At 40.9% G+C, this 17,005-nt stretch overlaps 1 protein-coding gene across 1 annotated transcript; it reads right to left on the reverse strand.

The window, feature by feature from the left end:
* Positions 1-200: 200 nt before the first annotated feature.
* Positions 201-9,767, reverse strand: ZNF706 (zinc finger protein 706). The gene is made up of 4 exons (XM_053559053.1): positions 9,496-9,767; positions 5,393-5,529; positions 1,492-1,599; positions 201-513 (listed from the first exon to the last, which is right to left on the reverse strand). Exons 2-3 carry the CDS (start codon positions 5,525-5,527, stop codon positions 1,504-1,506), a joined length of 231 nt encoding a protein of 76 aa, XP_053415028.1. The 5' UTR covers positions 5,528-5,529; positions 9,496-9,767; the 3' UTR covers positions 201-513; positions 1,492-1,503.
* Positions 9,768-17,005: the final 7,238 nt, after the last annotated feature.

The following is a 17,005-nucleotide window of genomic DNA, read 5'->3' on the forward strand; positions in this document are numbered from 1 at the left end:
CTTCACCTAGATCAACAGCTGCCAATAAATTTGTGTGCACAATTTTAATGAACGGGTCTGCTATAGTTTAACTAATGAACCTGCCACTTAGCTGAGAAAGGGAGATAAGAATTGCACTTGCAATTCTAGCTGATAAATTCATTAGATTTTTATAAGGCAAATAAAGTAGAAAGTTAAAACAGAACTTCTAGAACCATTTATCCTGTGATGTTGTAAAATCAAAGTACTACTTTATTAAATGAGTTATTTTACACAATATGAACATCAATATAATTACAATTGTAAAAAAATTTTTTATAACAAGGATGGACTGATTTTCAGATTTTCAAATCAGAGTCAACTGTACATTTACACAGAATTGTCTTTGCATGAAGCCCAAAAGGTAACAGCATAAAAATGAGTGCTTCTGTAGCCCCTTTATTTTTGCTGATCAACAGTTTGTTAGAAAAGCAGCTGCAGGTTTGTTACCTAAGGTCTGAGACAGTAGAAGAGTCAAAGGTGTCATGAATTCACCTGCAAAGATAAGCAAAATTTTCAATGAGTAAGCTGAAATCACAAATTATGCGCATTTCAAAGGTCTAAGACCATTAAGGTAATCTCTGATAGGATTTACTGATTAGATTTTATGAACAGATCTTTGATGAATTTACTTTAAAAACAAATAATTTTCATTTTCTTTTTTTTTTAAGAGAGTCTTATTTTGTCACCCTCAGTCAAGTGCCATAGTGTCATAGCTCACAGCAACCTCCAGCCTCCTGAGTAGCTAGGACTATAGCCACAAAGCCCAGCAATTTTTAGAGACCGGGTCTTGCTCTTTCAGGCTGGTTCTCAAACTCCTAGGCTTAAGCAATCCACCCACCTCGGCTTCCCAGAGTGCTAGGATAACACATGTGAGCCACTGGGCCTAGCCAAAAAAATAATTTTGAAACAACCACATAGACCCCAACCACCTATCCCACAATTTAGGGGAAAAAAACCCCAAAGTGTAAACTAATGATTTTCAATCAACTATCAAGTTTATACAGTGCATGACTACACTTTGCCCTATATTTTAATACTTAGCTCTGCTAAGCACTGTAAGTAAAATAACTGTAAAAAGATGATCAGGAACATTGTTCTGCATTATTTCAAGGAGGAAGATCCTCAAATTATCTCTATAATCCCTGTTTTCTTTAAACTGATACGTCTCTTCCATTCCTGTACTGAAATTGGCCACCATCTACTTATCTTGCCATTTTTATAGTAGTAAAAACTCAGGTGTTTCAAAGGTATTGAAAGCAAATGGTCTGGGAAAAAGAACTTTTAACAATTGTAAAGTACTCTGGTAAGTCGTAAGTAATGAAAGTTCTAGTAGTGAAATTAAGTTAAACATTAAAAGGGAGAAGCAATAAAGTCTCAAAGGCAGAAATTAATCTCACAATTACAGAAGGTAGTTTTGGTCGTATATACAACACTGACATTAACAAACCAACATAAAAAGAGGTCCATTACCTGTAAACAACTTTATGCCTGAACATCAGCCAATTCTGGAGGAAGTGGAGTCTTAGGATGCTTGCTCTCAAAGTGCTGCTTGAAGGTCTTAGGGTCTGGCATTTGTGTCTAATAAAAAAAAAATCGTGCAAGGAAGAATTAGACTTTATAAAATAAAAATGTGCTACCTTTTAAAATCCTGAACTTGTTTGTGATAGTTATCACAAAACCACAATTTAGCAGCTGGCATAGGAAGAGGGGTTCTGTGGCAAAGAAATTCCTAACATTCTCACATTTCACATATAAAGAAGAGATCAATCACAAAGAATGTATTTTATTCATCTGATTAACAGCAAACAATAGGTAGCATTTACTGAACCCTTATTATACTAAACTTGTTACCTTAATTCTCATAGAACCTTCTAAGCTATCTTGAACCCTTTCTATCATGTTCACTTAACATGATAAGGAAACTAAAACCTAGAGTTTAATTTGCCCAACCAACTCCTAGCACTATGTACTTCCGCTCTCAAATACTGCACTATTCTGACCTCCCTTGGCAAGGACCTTCAATTATTCTTTTTCAGCACATTCAACTTCACAAAACATGAAAAAGATATTTTCAGTTTTGAGTTTTATTTTCATTTATTATTATTATTATTATTTGCAGTTTTTTGGCTGGGGCTGAGTTTGAACCCGCCACCTCTGGCATATAGGGCTGGCGCCCTACTCTTTTGAGCCATGGGTGCCGCCCTTTATTATTTTTTTTTATTGAGATAAGAGTCTTACTTTGTCACCCTCAGTAGAATGCCATGGTGTCACAGCTCACAGCAACCTCAAACTCTTGGGTTCAAAAGATCCTCCTGCCTGCTTTTGCTCAGGCTGGTCTCAAATCCGCGAACTCAGGTAATCCACCCGCCTTGGCCTCCCAAAGTGGTAGGATTACAGGCCTGAGCCACCAAGCCCAGCCTTCAGTTTTTAAATATGTAAACTACCTTAGTACTTTTAGGTCAAGGATTTCTTCACCACTAATCTAGTAAAATTTTATTTTTATTCTGCCTCTTTCCAAACAGAATCAGAAACTACTCCCTTTCGTTATCTGATTGAATCAAAGCCTGCTATAAATAAGACATTCAACATAATAGATTCCCTCCCTTTTAAATTAGTAAGAACTGTCATGCAGTTAGCAACTTCTACTTCATTGATAGTGAGTTCAAAAGATGACAAACATCAGTCTAAGATTCATGTCTTACCAAGATTCTTCTCATTCATATCATTAATCCTAGTCAGGTATAGGACCTTAAAAATAATGCATATAGGCTCGGCGCCTGCAGCTTAAGTGGCTAAAGTGCCAGCCACCAGAGCTGGCAGGTTCAAATCTAGCCCGGGCCTGCCAAACGACGACAACTATAACCAAAAAAACGGCTGGGCGTTGTGGCAGGTGCCTGTAGTCCCAGCTACTTGGGAGGCTGAGGCAAGAGAATCGCTTGAGCCCACGAGTTGGGAGTTTGCTGTGAGCTGTGATGCCCTGGCACTCTACCCAGCTTGAGGCTCTGTCTCAAAAAAAAAAGATACATACATACCAGGCAGTACCTGTGGCTCAGTGAGTAGGATGCCAGCCCCATATACCTAGGGTGGCAGGTTCAAACCCAGCCTGGACCAAATTGCAACGAAAAATAGCCAGGCATTGTGGCCAGTGCCTGTGGTCCCAGCTACTTGGGAGGCTGAGGCAAGAGAATCACCTAAGCCCAAGAGCTGGAGGTTGCTGTGAGCTGTGATGCCACAGCACTCTACTGAGGGCAACCAAGTGAGACTGTCTCTTAAAAAAAAAAAAATATATATATATATAATACATACACATTATATATACCTATATTGGACTAAATCCACTAAGCTTGTTCCTTTGCCACTGCCATTCAGTAACTTCAAAGGTAATGAGGTGAAACAAACAGGTAAGGAGGCTCTGATTTGGGATTTCAGAAGCACTTCTCTGAAAGGCAATATACAGTGGTCCAGGGGGTGGCCTCTGAAGCTAGATTGCCTCAGTTCAGATTCCAGCTCTTCTTACTAGCTGGTGACCCTATGTAAGTTATTTAATTCTCATGACTCAGTTTACTATCCTATAAAATGAGAATAAAAGTACTTTATCTCATAGGGTTGTCAGGTGGATTAAGTGAATACATGTGTAACAACTTAACTGCTGTCTTACATGTGCCTAGCACATGGAAAGCACTCAATAGTAGCTATTATTACTAACACTCCTTAAATCTAGTAAGACACATCTATGCCAGTAAAAGCCCTTAGCATGAATAGGTTCTAGTTTTTTTGACCTCCTAATTATGTAGTGAAGAAAAGAAAAAGCCAATTATATAACCAGAGGTGTATTCACTAGTACCTTACACAGCTTTAAAGTAAGAATGTAGATATGACTTTCTTACAAAGTTCAAAGTGTATTATTATATGCCCTTATGAGGACATCTTTATTCTCCATGAGGGAAGGGACTTTGTTTTCTTCATTTCTTTTCTCTATTACCTATAAAATTGCGCCAGGCCACAGAAGTCATAAAAAAATATTTGAGGGCGGTGCCTGTGGCTCAGTGGGTAGGGCACCAGCCCCATATATGGAGGGTGGCGGGTTTGAACCCGGTCCTGGCTAAACTGCTACAATAACAACCAAAAAAAAAAAAAAATAGCCGGGCATTGTGGCAGGTGCCTGTAGTCACAGCTACTCGGGAGGCTGAGGCAAGAGAATCTCCTAAGTCCAGGAGTTGGAGGTTGTTGTGAACTGTGACGCCATGGCACTCTACTGAGGGTGATAAAGTGAGACTCTGTCTTTAAAAAAAAATAAAATATTTGAATGGGTGAATGAAGATGCATTCCTAAAATAACCAGCTCTCAAATCTATTTCAAGTAAGGCAAGTATTTTATTACAGTTTCAAAATTTTAATCTACATAAGCAAGCTTCTTTTTTTTTTTTGGAGACAGAGTCTTGTTTTGTCGCCCTTGGTAGAGTTTCATGGACTCTTGGACTCAAGCGGTTCTCTTGCCTCAGCCTCCCAAGTAGCTAGGACTACAGGTGCCCACCACAATGCTCAGCTATTTTTAGAGACGGGGCCTTGCTCTTCCTCAGGCTGGTCTCAAACCTGTGACCTTTGGCAATCCACCCACCTCAGCCTCCCAGAGTACTTGGATTACAGGCTTTAGCCACTGCACCTGGCCTCACAAACAAGTTTATAATGAAAGAATTGGGCTGGGCACCTGTTGCTCAGTGGTTAGGGAGCCGGCCACATACACTGGGGCTTGTGGGTTTGAATTCAGCCCGGGCACGCTAAACAACAATGACAACTTCAACAAGAAAAGTTGGGTGCTGTGGCAGGTGCCTATAGTCCCAGGTACTTGGGTGCCTGAGGCAAGAGAATCACTTAAGCCCAAGAGTTTGAGATTGCAATAAGCTGTGATGCCACAGGGCAACATAGTATGACTCTGTCCCAAAAAAAAAAAAAAATAAAAACACTTGGTTGTATCTCCATGTTGAGGAAAGAAGCTGTTACAAAGAATTTATATTATATAAAGTTAAAAAAAAAAAAGAATTGTCAGCTGGGCACCATGGCCTGTAATCCTAGCACTGTGGGAGGCCAAAGCAGGTAAATTGCTTGAGCTCAGAAGTTTGAGATCAGCCTAAGCAAGAGTGAGATGCTGTCTCTACTAAAAATAGAAAACTAGCTGGGCATTGTGGTGGGCACCTGTAGTCCCAGCTATAGTCTTGAGAGATTGAGGCAAAAGGATCACGTGGGCTCACGTTTGAAGTTGCTGTGAGCTATGACACCAAGGCACTCTACCCAGAGTGACAGAATGAGACTCTGTCTCAAAAAAAAAAAAAAGAATTGCTCATAGAAAAGCTAAGTCTTTCAAGTTCCCTTACCCTACAGACAGTGCAGGTATATATTAAGGCAGCTTTGGCAGCAGCCTTTTGGTCATGTCCTTGTTTCTTCTTTTGTCCAGCTTGCTTTTTGGCATTTTTCTGCTGAGACTGAATCTTCTGCTGTCCACGAGCCATATCTAAAAACAGCAAGTGAGACGTTTATAGAGTGATTTACTCTAATACACAGTAATCTAAGCATAACAGATTTCTCAGAGTTAAAGCCTTAAGTTTTATAGATATATCTGGCAATTCCAAATATGTGGATTATCAAATTTTCACATACAACGCTACTAAAGTATCTATTGGTACAGCCACTGTGGAAAACTGGTTGGTAGTTGTCTACTCTTATGATCCAGCAATTCCACTCTGGGTATATATCCAAAGAACTATATATCATATAGACCAAAACATGCACAAGAATGTTCAGAGTACCTGTTCCAAAACTATGAACAATGTAAACTCTCATTAATAGTAAAACGGGTATACAGCTTGTATACATACCTCTATAACATTTATACAATGAAATACACAGCATTAAAAAAAAAAATCCATTACAAATAAAAACTTGGTCATTGTGGGGGTGCCTCTAGTTTAGTGGGTACGGTGCTGGCCACATGTACTGGGGCTGGTGGATTTCAACCCAGCCCGGGCCTGCTAAACAACAACAAAAATAGCCAGGCATTGGTCCCTCCAGATTGTGCATCCCAGAATGGGGGGAGCTAGTATCGCCCATCCTGCCCTGGTTCAGCTGAGGGCACTTGGCAGAGGCAGCCTCTTCTCAGACTTTTCAATCCAGACTTTTAAAATAAAAGAAGTGGAATTCATGTTTTAAAAAAAAAAAAATAGCCAGGCATTGTGGCAGGCATCTGTAGTCCCAGCTACTAGGTAGGTTGAGGGAAGAGAATCACTTGAGCCCAAGAGTTTGAGGTTGCTGTGAGCTATGACACCACAGTACTCTACAGAGGGCGACAAAGTGAGACGCTGTCTCAATAAGAAAAAAAAAAAAAAAACCTTGGTTGTATCTCCATGTAGGGAAAGAAGCCAGTTACAAAGAATTTATATTGGGAGGGGGGAGGTTGGGGTAGAGGGAGGATAATGGGTGGGGCCACACCTACAGTGCATCTTAGAATGGGTATAAGCCAAACTTACTAAATGCAGAATTCAAATGTCTTCATACAATAACTAAGAAAATGCCATGAAGGCTATGTTAAACGGTTTGATGAAAGTATTTCAAATTATATATGAAACAAGCACGTTGTACTCCTTGACTGCACTAATGAACACAGCTATGATTTAATAAAAAAAAAAAAAGAATTTATATTATATAAAGTTCAAAAAAGATTAGCTTTCTTCACCAAGCTAATCTATTGTAAAAGAGGTCACCTTGGGGTTTATGGGGGTAATGACTAGGGAGAAAGCATGAAGGGGACTTATCCAGTGCCTAAATTATTCTATATCTTGAACCAGTTAATGGTTACAAAGGTATTTTTAATTATTAAAATTCATGTGCTCTACATCTAAGATTTGTGCATTTTATTGTATGTAATCTTCAACTTTACCAAAAAGGTTCAGTTCCCTCCATTATTTATTTGATTACTGTGCAAATGTACCTTCCCCTCCCAGTCACTGCTGTGACTTGAAATTTTTACAACTTTAAGAAAAATAAGAGCCTACCAGCTAATGCGTCTAAAGGAGACCATAGGAACCAATTGCTTTTTGGCATTTTTTTGGAACTGTTCTCTTAAATACTTAGATTTCATAAAACTGTTATTCTAAATTTTTTTAAAAAGTTAATCTTTGCTGGATTGTGACATGCATTATAAAATTAGATTAAATTAGTTCCCAGTTGAATCAATGAATCTGGTAAGAGGGTTCTTTTACAAAGTTATAAGATACCAGTTTTTTTACTGATGGTCTGAAGTAAGCCTAAATGGGTTAAAAATAATCAAGCCACTGAAAAAACAAACTTTTCCATTAAAATTAAAGGCTTCTATTACTCGATACAAGTTAAATCCATTCATAAAGGGTCTATAATGAGTCCCAAATGCTTTTTAAATTTATTAAAATTGGAACCTAAGTAGAATTCCTAGGTATAGTTTGACTAGCATTGTAATTAAAGTTCAAATCACTGCAGGACACAGAGACACAATGCATTTACATCAACTTCACAAGTAAAGAGCTTTCTCTGCCTGAACACTAATTAGTAAACGGATCTGATGTCAAAGCATTTCGTAGAAATGACAAAGTTCCTCCTACTCCCATCAAAAGGAAAACTAGAAAAATATACTGATTGGAAAAGTTAACAATAGCATTAAACACGGAACTGAAAACCATATAAAATGTGGAAAAGGATCGATGCTTCTCTAGGAAGTTGAATATTTTACTAATTACAAAAATGTCTACTATGGTAGCCCATCAAATAATGGTAAACATTACCAGCTGTGTCAGTCCTTTAAGACAAGCTTCCTCTCATCTTTGTCTTTTTAAGACCAAATCGTTACTAATTCTGAGACAAATGTAATGATTTTTTAAAGTATATTCAGGTCCATATGCTATGGCAAGCATACTTTCTATTCCCATGGAAACAGGTTTGGATATGTCTGTATTATTTGAATGACAGTAATCAGGTCTTCAATCTTTATGTATACCAATGTTTCATAACATTCTTAATGTCTCAGTGTCAGGACTTTATAGTAGGCTATTTCAGTCCTCTTTGTCATCTTAATTCTTCCACAATATAAATACTATTTATAGTAGTATTGTATATGCTAATATATTTAATTTGTGGGTAGCCTCTTAATTGCTTCACATTGAAAAGACTTACAAAATGGTAGGCCACTAATTCCAGAATTTTGTTATCTAAAAGTTATTAGTTATTTTGACAATATTTTCATGCAGTGACCTATAAAAGCAATGTTATTAAATATGCAAAATTATTTTTAACTTTTGCATTTAGGACTTTCCCTAAAATATAACATTACACAATAGATTTAACCCATTTTCCACTGACACCTAACAACAGTAACAAAAAAGCCAGAAGAGTCTTAAAGATAAAAGGCAGTAGTGGCTTAGTCTTAAAACAGAAAACTTAACACCAGATAAAGGAAACTGAATCACACAAGCTAAATACGTGGGGTAGGCCCCTAACTTCTGACAACACACTGCATTGATTTCCTTTCTGAAAGCAGAAATGCAAAAGAACAAACCACCTGCTTTTGGACAGCTCAAGTTAGGACTTGCTCTCAAGCCAACAGAATTTTCTACAAAATCGTAAGCATAACTGCTTCTTGATTAAATGCAACAAACTCAAGGGCAAGAAGTCATTTAGAAACATGTACATGCTGGTTTTCGATGTAACTCCTATTTAGTGTGGTTTTCCCAGAGGAAAGCAAAGAGGGAAGTAGAAGGAACGAGATCTTCTAATATGAGGTGCTCTGGCAGGAGACAAGCAAGCACTGCCCCATAGAGCCTTTTAAAACCAACACAAATGAGTAAGTAGAAAAGGATTTTTTTTGGATCCAGGAAGTGGACTCACTCTCCATAACCATCGGAAAGGAAGAGGCCCAGGCCGTACTTAACCTCCTGACCCCTGCTTTTAACTACATGGTTTTGGGGAGTCGAGCATAAGCACGCACCAGGAAGGTCTACTTCTCCCAGCACTTCACTGACCCCAGTAGCAGCCGGGCGCACTGTCCTTCCCCAGCCAGCCTCTCCCGCCTCAGGGAGCCCCCTCTTCCACGCTGCCACCAAAGCCCCCACTGACTCGCCAGCCTTCATGGACCCTGGCCCGCGCGCCTCCTGGAGGTCCTGTCTGCCAGAAACTCTGCCCCCTTGGACACGGCGAGCCCCAGCCTCAAGCAACCGACCAGCTGCTGTAGCCAGGGGGTAAGGTTACCGCTCCGCACCCGCGGCTGGCCAGCGACCCGGCCACCTGCAGTGCCTGGCAGGCGCCTGGGCTTCCTCTCCTTCCTGAGGCCCGCGCCGGGACGGGCCTTGCCGCCCCCAGAGAGGCCAGCGGCCCCTCGCGACCCCTGCGGCCGCCACTGCCACCCATCCCGGTTCCGCGGCGCTGAGACGTCAGCGGTGTCCCAGCTGCCGCTCACCTGGGCTGGGACAGTCTTGGGTTGGAGAGAGAGCGCAGCGCTAGAGGGCCGGGGGAAGTCGCTTGAGGGAGAGGAAAGGGGAGCGCGCCCAGCACCGCTTCAGCCGCTTCTGCCCGCCAACAAGGGGAAAGAGGAGAGCCCGGAGCACAACAGTCCGCGCCTCACACGCCCGCCGCAGCTGCGCGCCCGCCGCCGCCTCAGCCTTAGGGGAGGCCACTACGCCTCGTGCCCGCGCACGCTGCGCCGCTCTCCCAGGCGCCCCTGCACCGCCTGCTCCTCACAGCCCCGCCCACCCACCTTCCTGCGGCGGCCTCCTCCCCACGCCCCCACACGCTTGCACGCCTGCGCCTCTTCCGGTCGCGCGGGCCAATGGCAGCGCGCCCCTATTACATAAGCGTGAGGGGGCGGGCCCTGGATGACGCGAATTGCAGGGGGTGCCGCCCTCGGTCACTGGACGCCCCTACCCTCCAGCGCTCACTCTCTGGGTGGCTTCTTCGCTCTGCTGTGGCGGCCAAGTGATCTCGGTGATGGTGGGTGTTCTGCCGCAGCGTAGCTCCTGGATTGCTTGCTTACTTGTTCGCTCACTCACGCGGCCCCTGTCCGGTCTCGGGCCCAGCGCCCCTTGTCACAAGTCTCCTTGTCCGGCTAGCGCGTCTCGGCGGCGCCGTCCTGTGCACCGACTGGGAGGCACCGGCCCTGGAGAGGGTCCTGGGACCGCCACGTGGGCCCCTGAACCCTGAGCTCCGCCGCTCCCGCCCTAGTAAAGCCCCGGGCTGGTGACCCTAACACGGACTCACAGCCTTTGTTCTCTCACTGGCCCCCTTTACCTCACTCCCGCTGAGGCTGTAGTTATTTAACATCCTGTGATTTTTAGTGAGGAACATTCAAGCCTGACAGCCCCGTTAAAAATTACTGGCCAGGCATCCCTGACCGGCTTAGACTGACTACTAACAATATATGGTACTGAGTTGCTAATATTTGGGGGAATGAGTAATCTGAAAAGAGCAGTGGCAGTGTAACGATTATTACATATAGTGATTATCTGGAAATGGCATTTCAGACATCGGGTTTATTCTGCATCTTTACCCCCTCCCACACATCGGTTTCTAACAGATCTATGGGTGATAAATGAAAAAGGAAGCCTTTGCATTTGATGTTCTCACTTTGTCCATAATCTCCGCTCTCATAACTGCCTGTCAGGGCCCAGGAAGTGTTAGCTGAATCTTAATATATCCCAAATTACATACACTGGGATAAGGATGACACAATTGTTTAAACTAGCCAAGAAGAGTTGAGCTGCCTATTGCATTTGACATTTGAGCGGGATGAAATATGAAATGAAGGTTGGCGTGCAGTGATCTCACTGGCAATGTAGTCCTCTTCATCCTCATTTCAGTTCTTGCCTTCACTTTCATGCTCTGGACAAGATTACATTTGTAGGGTTTATTCGTATCTCTCCCGTACTAGATGATAGTCATTTTCATCACTACTACCCAGTGACTAGCAATATGTTAAACACAGGAGGCTTTGAATAAATGGATATTGACCTAATGAAATGAGCGCTAAGGACATCATAAAGCTATAGCTTAATCACCAATAGTCACCAAAATCACAATAGTTGTGTTAACGTGACTGAGAGAGGGATGAGGTACTTGGAGACCCTAGAGATAGGAAATCCAAAGAGCAGTGTGGGTTTGTCTAGCCATGAATGATAGTGAGTCAGGGACGGTGAAATCTGGCTGGCAAAGTTGTAGGGTAGGTTAACATGTCACTCTTTACTATGACCTAGATGAAATAAATGTCCATTAAAACCAATTTTTCTTAAGTTTTGGAGTCATACTCTCTTTGAAAATTTGGTAAAAGCTATGAGCTTTGCCCCAAGGAAGTTCATATACATATAAATTTATTCTAATGGGTAGAGTTTCTTAACTTCAATGCCGTTGAAATTTGGGCTGAATTATTCTTTGTTATGGACATCTGTTAGTGTTCTGGGGATTGAAGGCTGTTTAGCAACATCCCTGTTTTCTACCTGTGTGATGATTGTAGCACCCCATCTCCAGCTGTGACAACTAAAAATGTCTCCAGACTTTGCTATATGTTCTCTGGAGGTCAAAATCTCCCTTGATTGAAAACCACTGCCTAGATCATATGGCATAATGGTAACTATGTATAATGGTGAGGGCATTTAAAAAAACAAAGAAAAATATGAGAAAAAGAAATAGATCAAATTCAACATCTGTGAAGTGACAAACAAGTGAAAGGTGGATGAATTATCATTACTGCCAGTTGGTGTCCTACTTATATTATAAAAATGTAACAGCAAATGGGTTATGAACTCCTTAGAAGGATTACTATAGACATTTCTGTTTGTAATTGTGAATGCTGCAGTAAGTCCCTCTCCTGTTTTTCCTCTTTTGCCTTTAGACAATTTCTAAAGGTTAATATGTTGTAAGCATGTGCCTATTTTCTATCTAAAATCACAGTCAGATTAAAATACTTCCCTAAAGTTCTGAAATGCTTATTTATCTGTATGTATTCATGTAGGATACTCAGGGATGAAAGAAATTGTGATTAATCCACATATTATTTCCTGAATAAACAAAGATTATTCTGACAAATTTGTAGTGACAAATAATAGCAACAACAACAATAAATGCAAAACAAATGTTTTCTTTTCTGATGCTTTCTCTTCTACTCAACTTCTACTTGTGGAGATTTCTCAGTGCTATAACCTGGATCCTCTTGTCTTCTTTATACTCTTTCCCTAAAGAAATCTCACTTAACTGTTGTGGCTTTAAATAACAAACGCAGATGACCAGCACAATTCTAGTTCAAACCTCTCTTCTGAGCCCAAAATAGCTATACTCAAATTCTTATTTTCCATCTCCAATTCAATGTGTTATAGACATTTCATACTTTGATTTGGAGAAGCCATCGATTGTAAGTCTGTATGTCTCTTAGATAGACAGAATTCCCAGCTCTCCTAGGAAAAAGGACAAAATGGGTGCTCTGCCTTACGGCTGCCTGGAGCAATTGGCCCACCTGAGAAGAAGGACAAGGTGGAGGGGGTTTTAGTGCTCCCCCCACCTTAATCCTATCAAGAGCAACTAACTGCCAACCTGGAAGGAGGAACTCCTTGGGGCAGGCAGCCAGGGCACAGGATTTGGAAAGAGACTAATTAACTTGTCTTAACTGTCTGTCAAAGTGGTTTTGAACCATGAAGAGGGCCGCACCCAGACCTTACATGGATAAAACAGAACCACCCAGAAAGTACAGTATAAAACCAACCCTTAGCCCAGGCGTGGTGGCTCACGCCTGTAATCCTAGCACTCTGGGAGGCTGAGGTGGGTGGATTGCCTGAGCTCACAGGTTCCAAACCAGCCTGAGCCAGAGCAAGACCTCATCTCTAAAAATAGCCAGGTATTGTGATGGGTGCCTGTAGCCCCAGCTACTTGGGAGACTGAGGCAAGAGAATCACTTGAGCCCAAGAATTTGAGGTTGCTATGAGCTGTGACACCACTGCACTCTACCAAGGGTGACAAAGTGAAACTCAGTCTCAAAAAAAGAAAAGAAACTAACAATTACTGCTAACAGTGGGGGCATGTTCATTGTTATCTGTAGTTTCACACTTGCCTAGCTTTGGTGAGTCTGATCATTCTTCAGCCATGAGCACACCAAGAACTGAAAACATAGACAATGGCCTGAACCCCAATATGTTCATTAAGATTTAAAACAAATACGGCCAATTGAATTATGACATAATGCTGAGATTTTCTTTATTCTAAGATAGACCTTGATTTTAGAGGTTAAAATGGATTTAAAAAATAATGTGACTTTTTAGATGAGCATCAGAAAGAATAAAATACTTGGGAATAAACTTACCAAGAGAAGTGCAAAACTTCTGAATACTAAACAACTTTGATGAAAGAAATTAAACACGATCTAAATAAAGTATCCCATATTCATGGATCAGAAAACTTATTATTGAGAGAGGATACCTGGGAAGGGTGAGGTCTAGGAGAACAGAGGTCTTCTCAAGGAGACCCCCAAGGGTACACCTGTGGGTCCTCCCCATAATGACTCAACTCTTAAGAAATTTAACTTCCTGGTACCTGGAAATTTCTGGTTCTGTGAAATCCTATAGTTCTGTGGGGACTAGAGCAGCTTTTCTTCCTTGATTCAAACGAAGGTACCCAGGGGCTGGAACTTTTTGACTCAGGATAGAAAAGGAAAGACCAAGCCAGTTGGAGAGCATAGCTATTTTGAGATTTTTGGATTTGCTGTAGCTCCACCTGCTGAATAAAAGCCCTTTTCCTCTTAAATACGGTGTTTGGGTGTTCTCTCCATTGGGCCTCATCTTCCTGCAACATTATAAAGATGCAAATAATCCCCAGGTTGTCTACAGACTTAATAAAATTCCTATCACAATACCAGCTGGCAACTTTGTGTAAATTGACTGGTTTATTCTAAATATATATTTTTTTAAGATAGTGTCTTGCTCTGTCACCTTGGGTAGAGTGCAGTGGCCTCATCATAGCTCACTGCAACCTCAAACTCCTAGGCCCAATAGATTCTCCTCCTCAACTTTTCCAGAGTAGCCATAAGCTTATTCTAAAATTCACATGGAAATTCAAGGAGCCAAGAATAGCCAAAACAATCTTAAAAAGAAGAACAAAGTTGGAGACTCATGCTTCCCATTTTCAAAACTTACTACGAAGTACTCTTTGGTGGGCAGGTCTATGCAAACCTACTCTCAAAGTCCAAGCAAGGATCACAGAAAGAAACAAATTCATTTTCTCCAAAAGATCAGTTAATAGAAACTTACTGACAGAAGTCACATGTGAGGCAGTTGTACCACAAGATGATAAATAACTGTATTGTTATCTACCCCCCAACCCCAGGATTAAATGCTGTAGGAAGGGACTATGTAAGACAATTGAAGCAGACCCTTCAGGGTAAGGCAAGAATTTGCCTAAGGGCAGGAGTTATGGTAAGTTTTACGCCTAAAGATAGGGTTTACATGTGGCAAGTAGAAATCATACAGGCATTCCTGGAACTGGGGCTAATCAGAAGTCAATATGGTATACTAGCATCTAAGATGGAGTTGTTTTATCCTCCATATTCTACCCAATAATCTGGCTCCTATAATATCATGTGCTCTCCTCTTTCATGATAGTTCCTGAACCTTTACAGGGGAGGCTGTGAGTGACAACTGTATCAATTTTTCTTTTTAAGAAGAGGCTGTAGCAACAATGCAGATGGTAACAAGCTTTGTTGAATCATTTCTAGTCTTCAGAATACCAAGATTTTGTTTTCTCGGAAGTAAAACAATGAGAGATATATAACATCAATAATCTGAATAATGCACACAAGTATTATATCAAAATAGAATTTGTATGTCAGGATGGAAAACAAAACCACCACCACAACAAAAAAAAAGCCTATTGGCCAAGGTGAGAGGTAGAGGAGTCTGTTTTATTAGGGATACAACTAATAACATCATGAAGAAAATTAAAACCCTGTGTTTCTTTGGAGACTTGTACCAAGAAAATACTTCGGAATTTAGTTCAAATTGTAGACAAATAATGAAAACTGAAAAACAATGGTTAGAGCTAGAATCTAACAATGAATGTAATATAGTTTTCTTCTGAAACATAATTTTTCCTTCTCTAGTTTCCTACTGGGATATATCATAGGACCAATTTATTTGCAAAATAAATGTTAGTCTCATTATACTTGGCCTGATAATTTGCATAAAGAGCAGCAAGAATAGTGATTGACAATAAGGCTCTTTAAAGGTTGGCTTTGTTGAGATTTTCATAATGAATTTCAGATTAGTCTTTTTTAAATCCTTGAGGTCACAAAGCCAAGTGAAAGATTCACCATCAGACTGTGCTGATAATATCTATACAAATTCATGTTTTCTCCAGGTCCCAAAATATCTTGAGGTTCCTGGGCCTGTCAGAAAGTACTTGCTTTCCTTATCACAAGTCAGGAACCTTGTAAGGGAACCATACAGCTATCATACCAGGCCAGTCTTTTCAGGAAATTTTTATTGGCTCTGTAAAGTCAGTATCAATTCCTCAAAGCAGTCTGGTCATATCTGAAAATATGCCATTCCAGTCAAAGCCTTGGTAAAATAACCAGTGTTTCCAATGTATCCTGTTACCAAATAAGACATTCTTATTGAACTTGTACAAATAACTATATTGCCATAAAATGAGAATATTCAGGAACAGTTTTCAAATTTTGGAGAATTCAGGTAGAGAGAAGGGTAATTTTTTCCTACAAAAATATAGTTTACCCCAATACTCTAAGATATAAATGGCTCAAAAGAAATAGGTTTTCCTGAATCATCTTCAATCGGAGAAGCAGCCTTCCAAATGAGGATGTTATCTTTTCACATTGGAACTGCCATCCATAAACCCAGCAGCTCTTTGTCAGTGGGGAAAGAACTGTTTAGCACACACTATAGAATCTAGTAGCTCCTCACACAGTTCCAGAGTCGGTCTTAGGGAAAAAGGGGCACCCTGTTTCTGAGCATTTCCTTGCACTCCCCAGGGAGCATTGAAGTCACCTTTTATAAAAGTAATAAAGGTCCACAAGGTGGGAACTGCGGTAGGGAAAAATACCATTGTTCTAATAGGTGATAAAACTGTGGGCATCATAGCTTACAAAATAATAAAAAACAAACAAACAAACATTGTTCCCTAGCTTGCTTTCCTATAATTGCTTACTACACAGGAAGTCATACTCAGGATGGTCATAAAGATTCTTAGCTTCTTCATTGCTGCCATAGATCATATCATCCTTGTGAAACCTAAGAATGGTTTTTGAAATATCTTCCAGGCCCTGCATTCCGTGGAATGACTAAGCCACCCAGTCCAGTGGCCTATACCAAAGAACAGACTCCACTGGCCTTGCAGCTCCCACCCAAAAACTGACTCAGCAAAAGCAATTTCTGTGGTTCTGCCCCAAACCCAACCAATTAGCAGACCCAATTGCCTATCTAGTCTAATTTATATCTAGTCTCCTTGCATGGTGCCTATGATATTAAATGCTTTCTCTGCTGTATCCCTTGCTGTCACAGTGTATTCACTTCCTTTTGAGCAGTGGGCAATAAACCTGGTTGGGTGGTAATAGCATCATCCTATAAAACCAATTTCATTTTATTATGGAACTCTTCTGGGCACTGCTATCCCCATTAGAGTGTTCTCCTGACATCACCTGAGACAGCAAGGTTACCTCAGGTGTCAATATTATTTTATGTCCCTCTGTCATAGTGGTAGCTTCAGTTTTTGTCTAATCACAAGGTAGTAAATGCCTCTCAAGTGAAAATTCACTAGTCCAAAGTCCCAGTAGTTATTGCTAGAAGGTGCTCTCAGGCTTTTGCTTCACTAAGGGCTACCAAATAGAGACTTTGACGCCAAAAGCCCTCCATCTTCTATTCCACACTGTAGGGACTCAAAACAATCTTACCAGTTCCTATTTAGCATATCCAGTTAACATT

The sequence above is a fragment of the Nycticebus coucang genome, chromosome 13 (genome assembly GCF_027406575.1).
Source record: "Nycticebus coucang isolate mNycCou1 chromosome 13, mNycCou1.pri, whole genome shotgun sequence".
Classification (NCBI taxonomy): domain Eukaryota; kingdom Metazoa; phylum Chordata; class Mammalia; order Primates; family Lorisidae; genus Nycticebus; species Nycticebus coucang.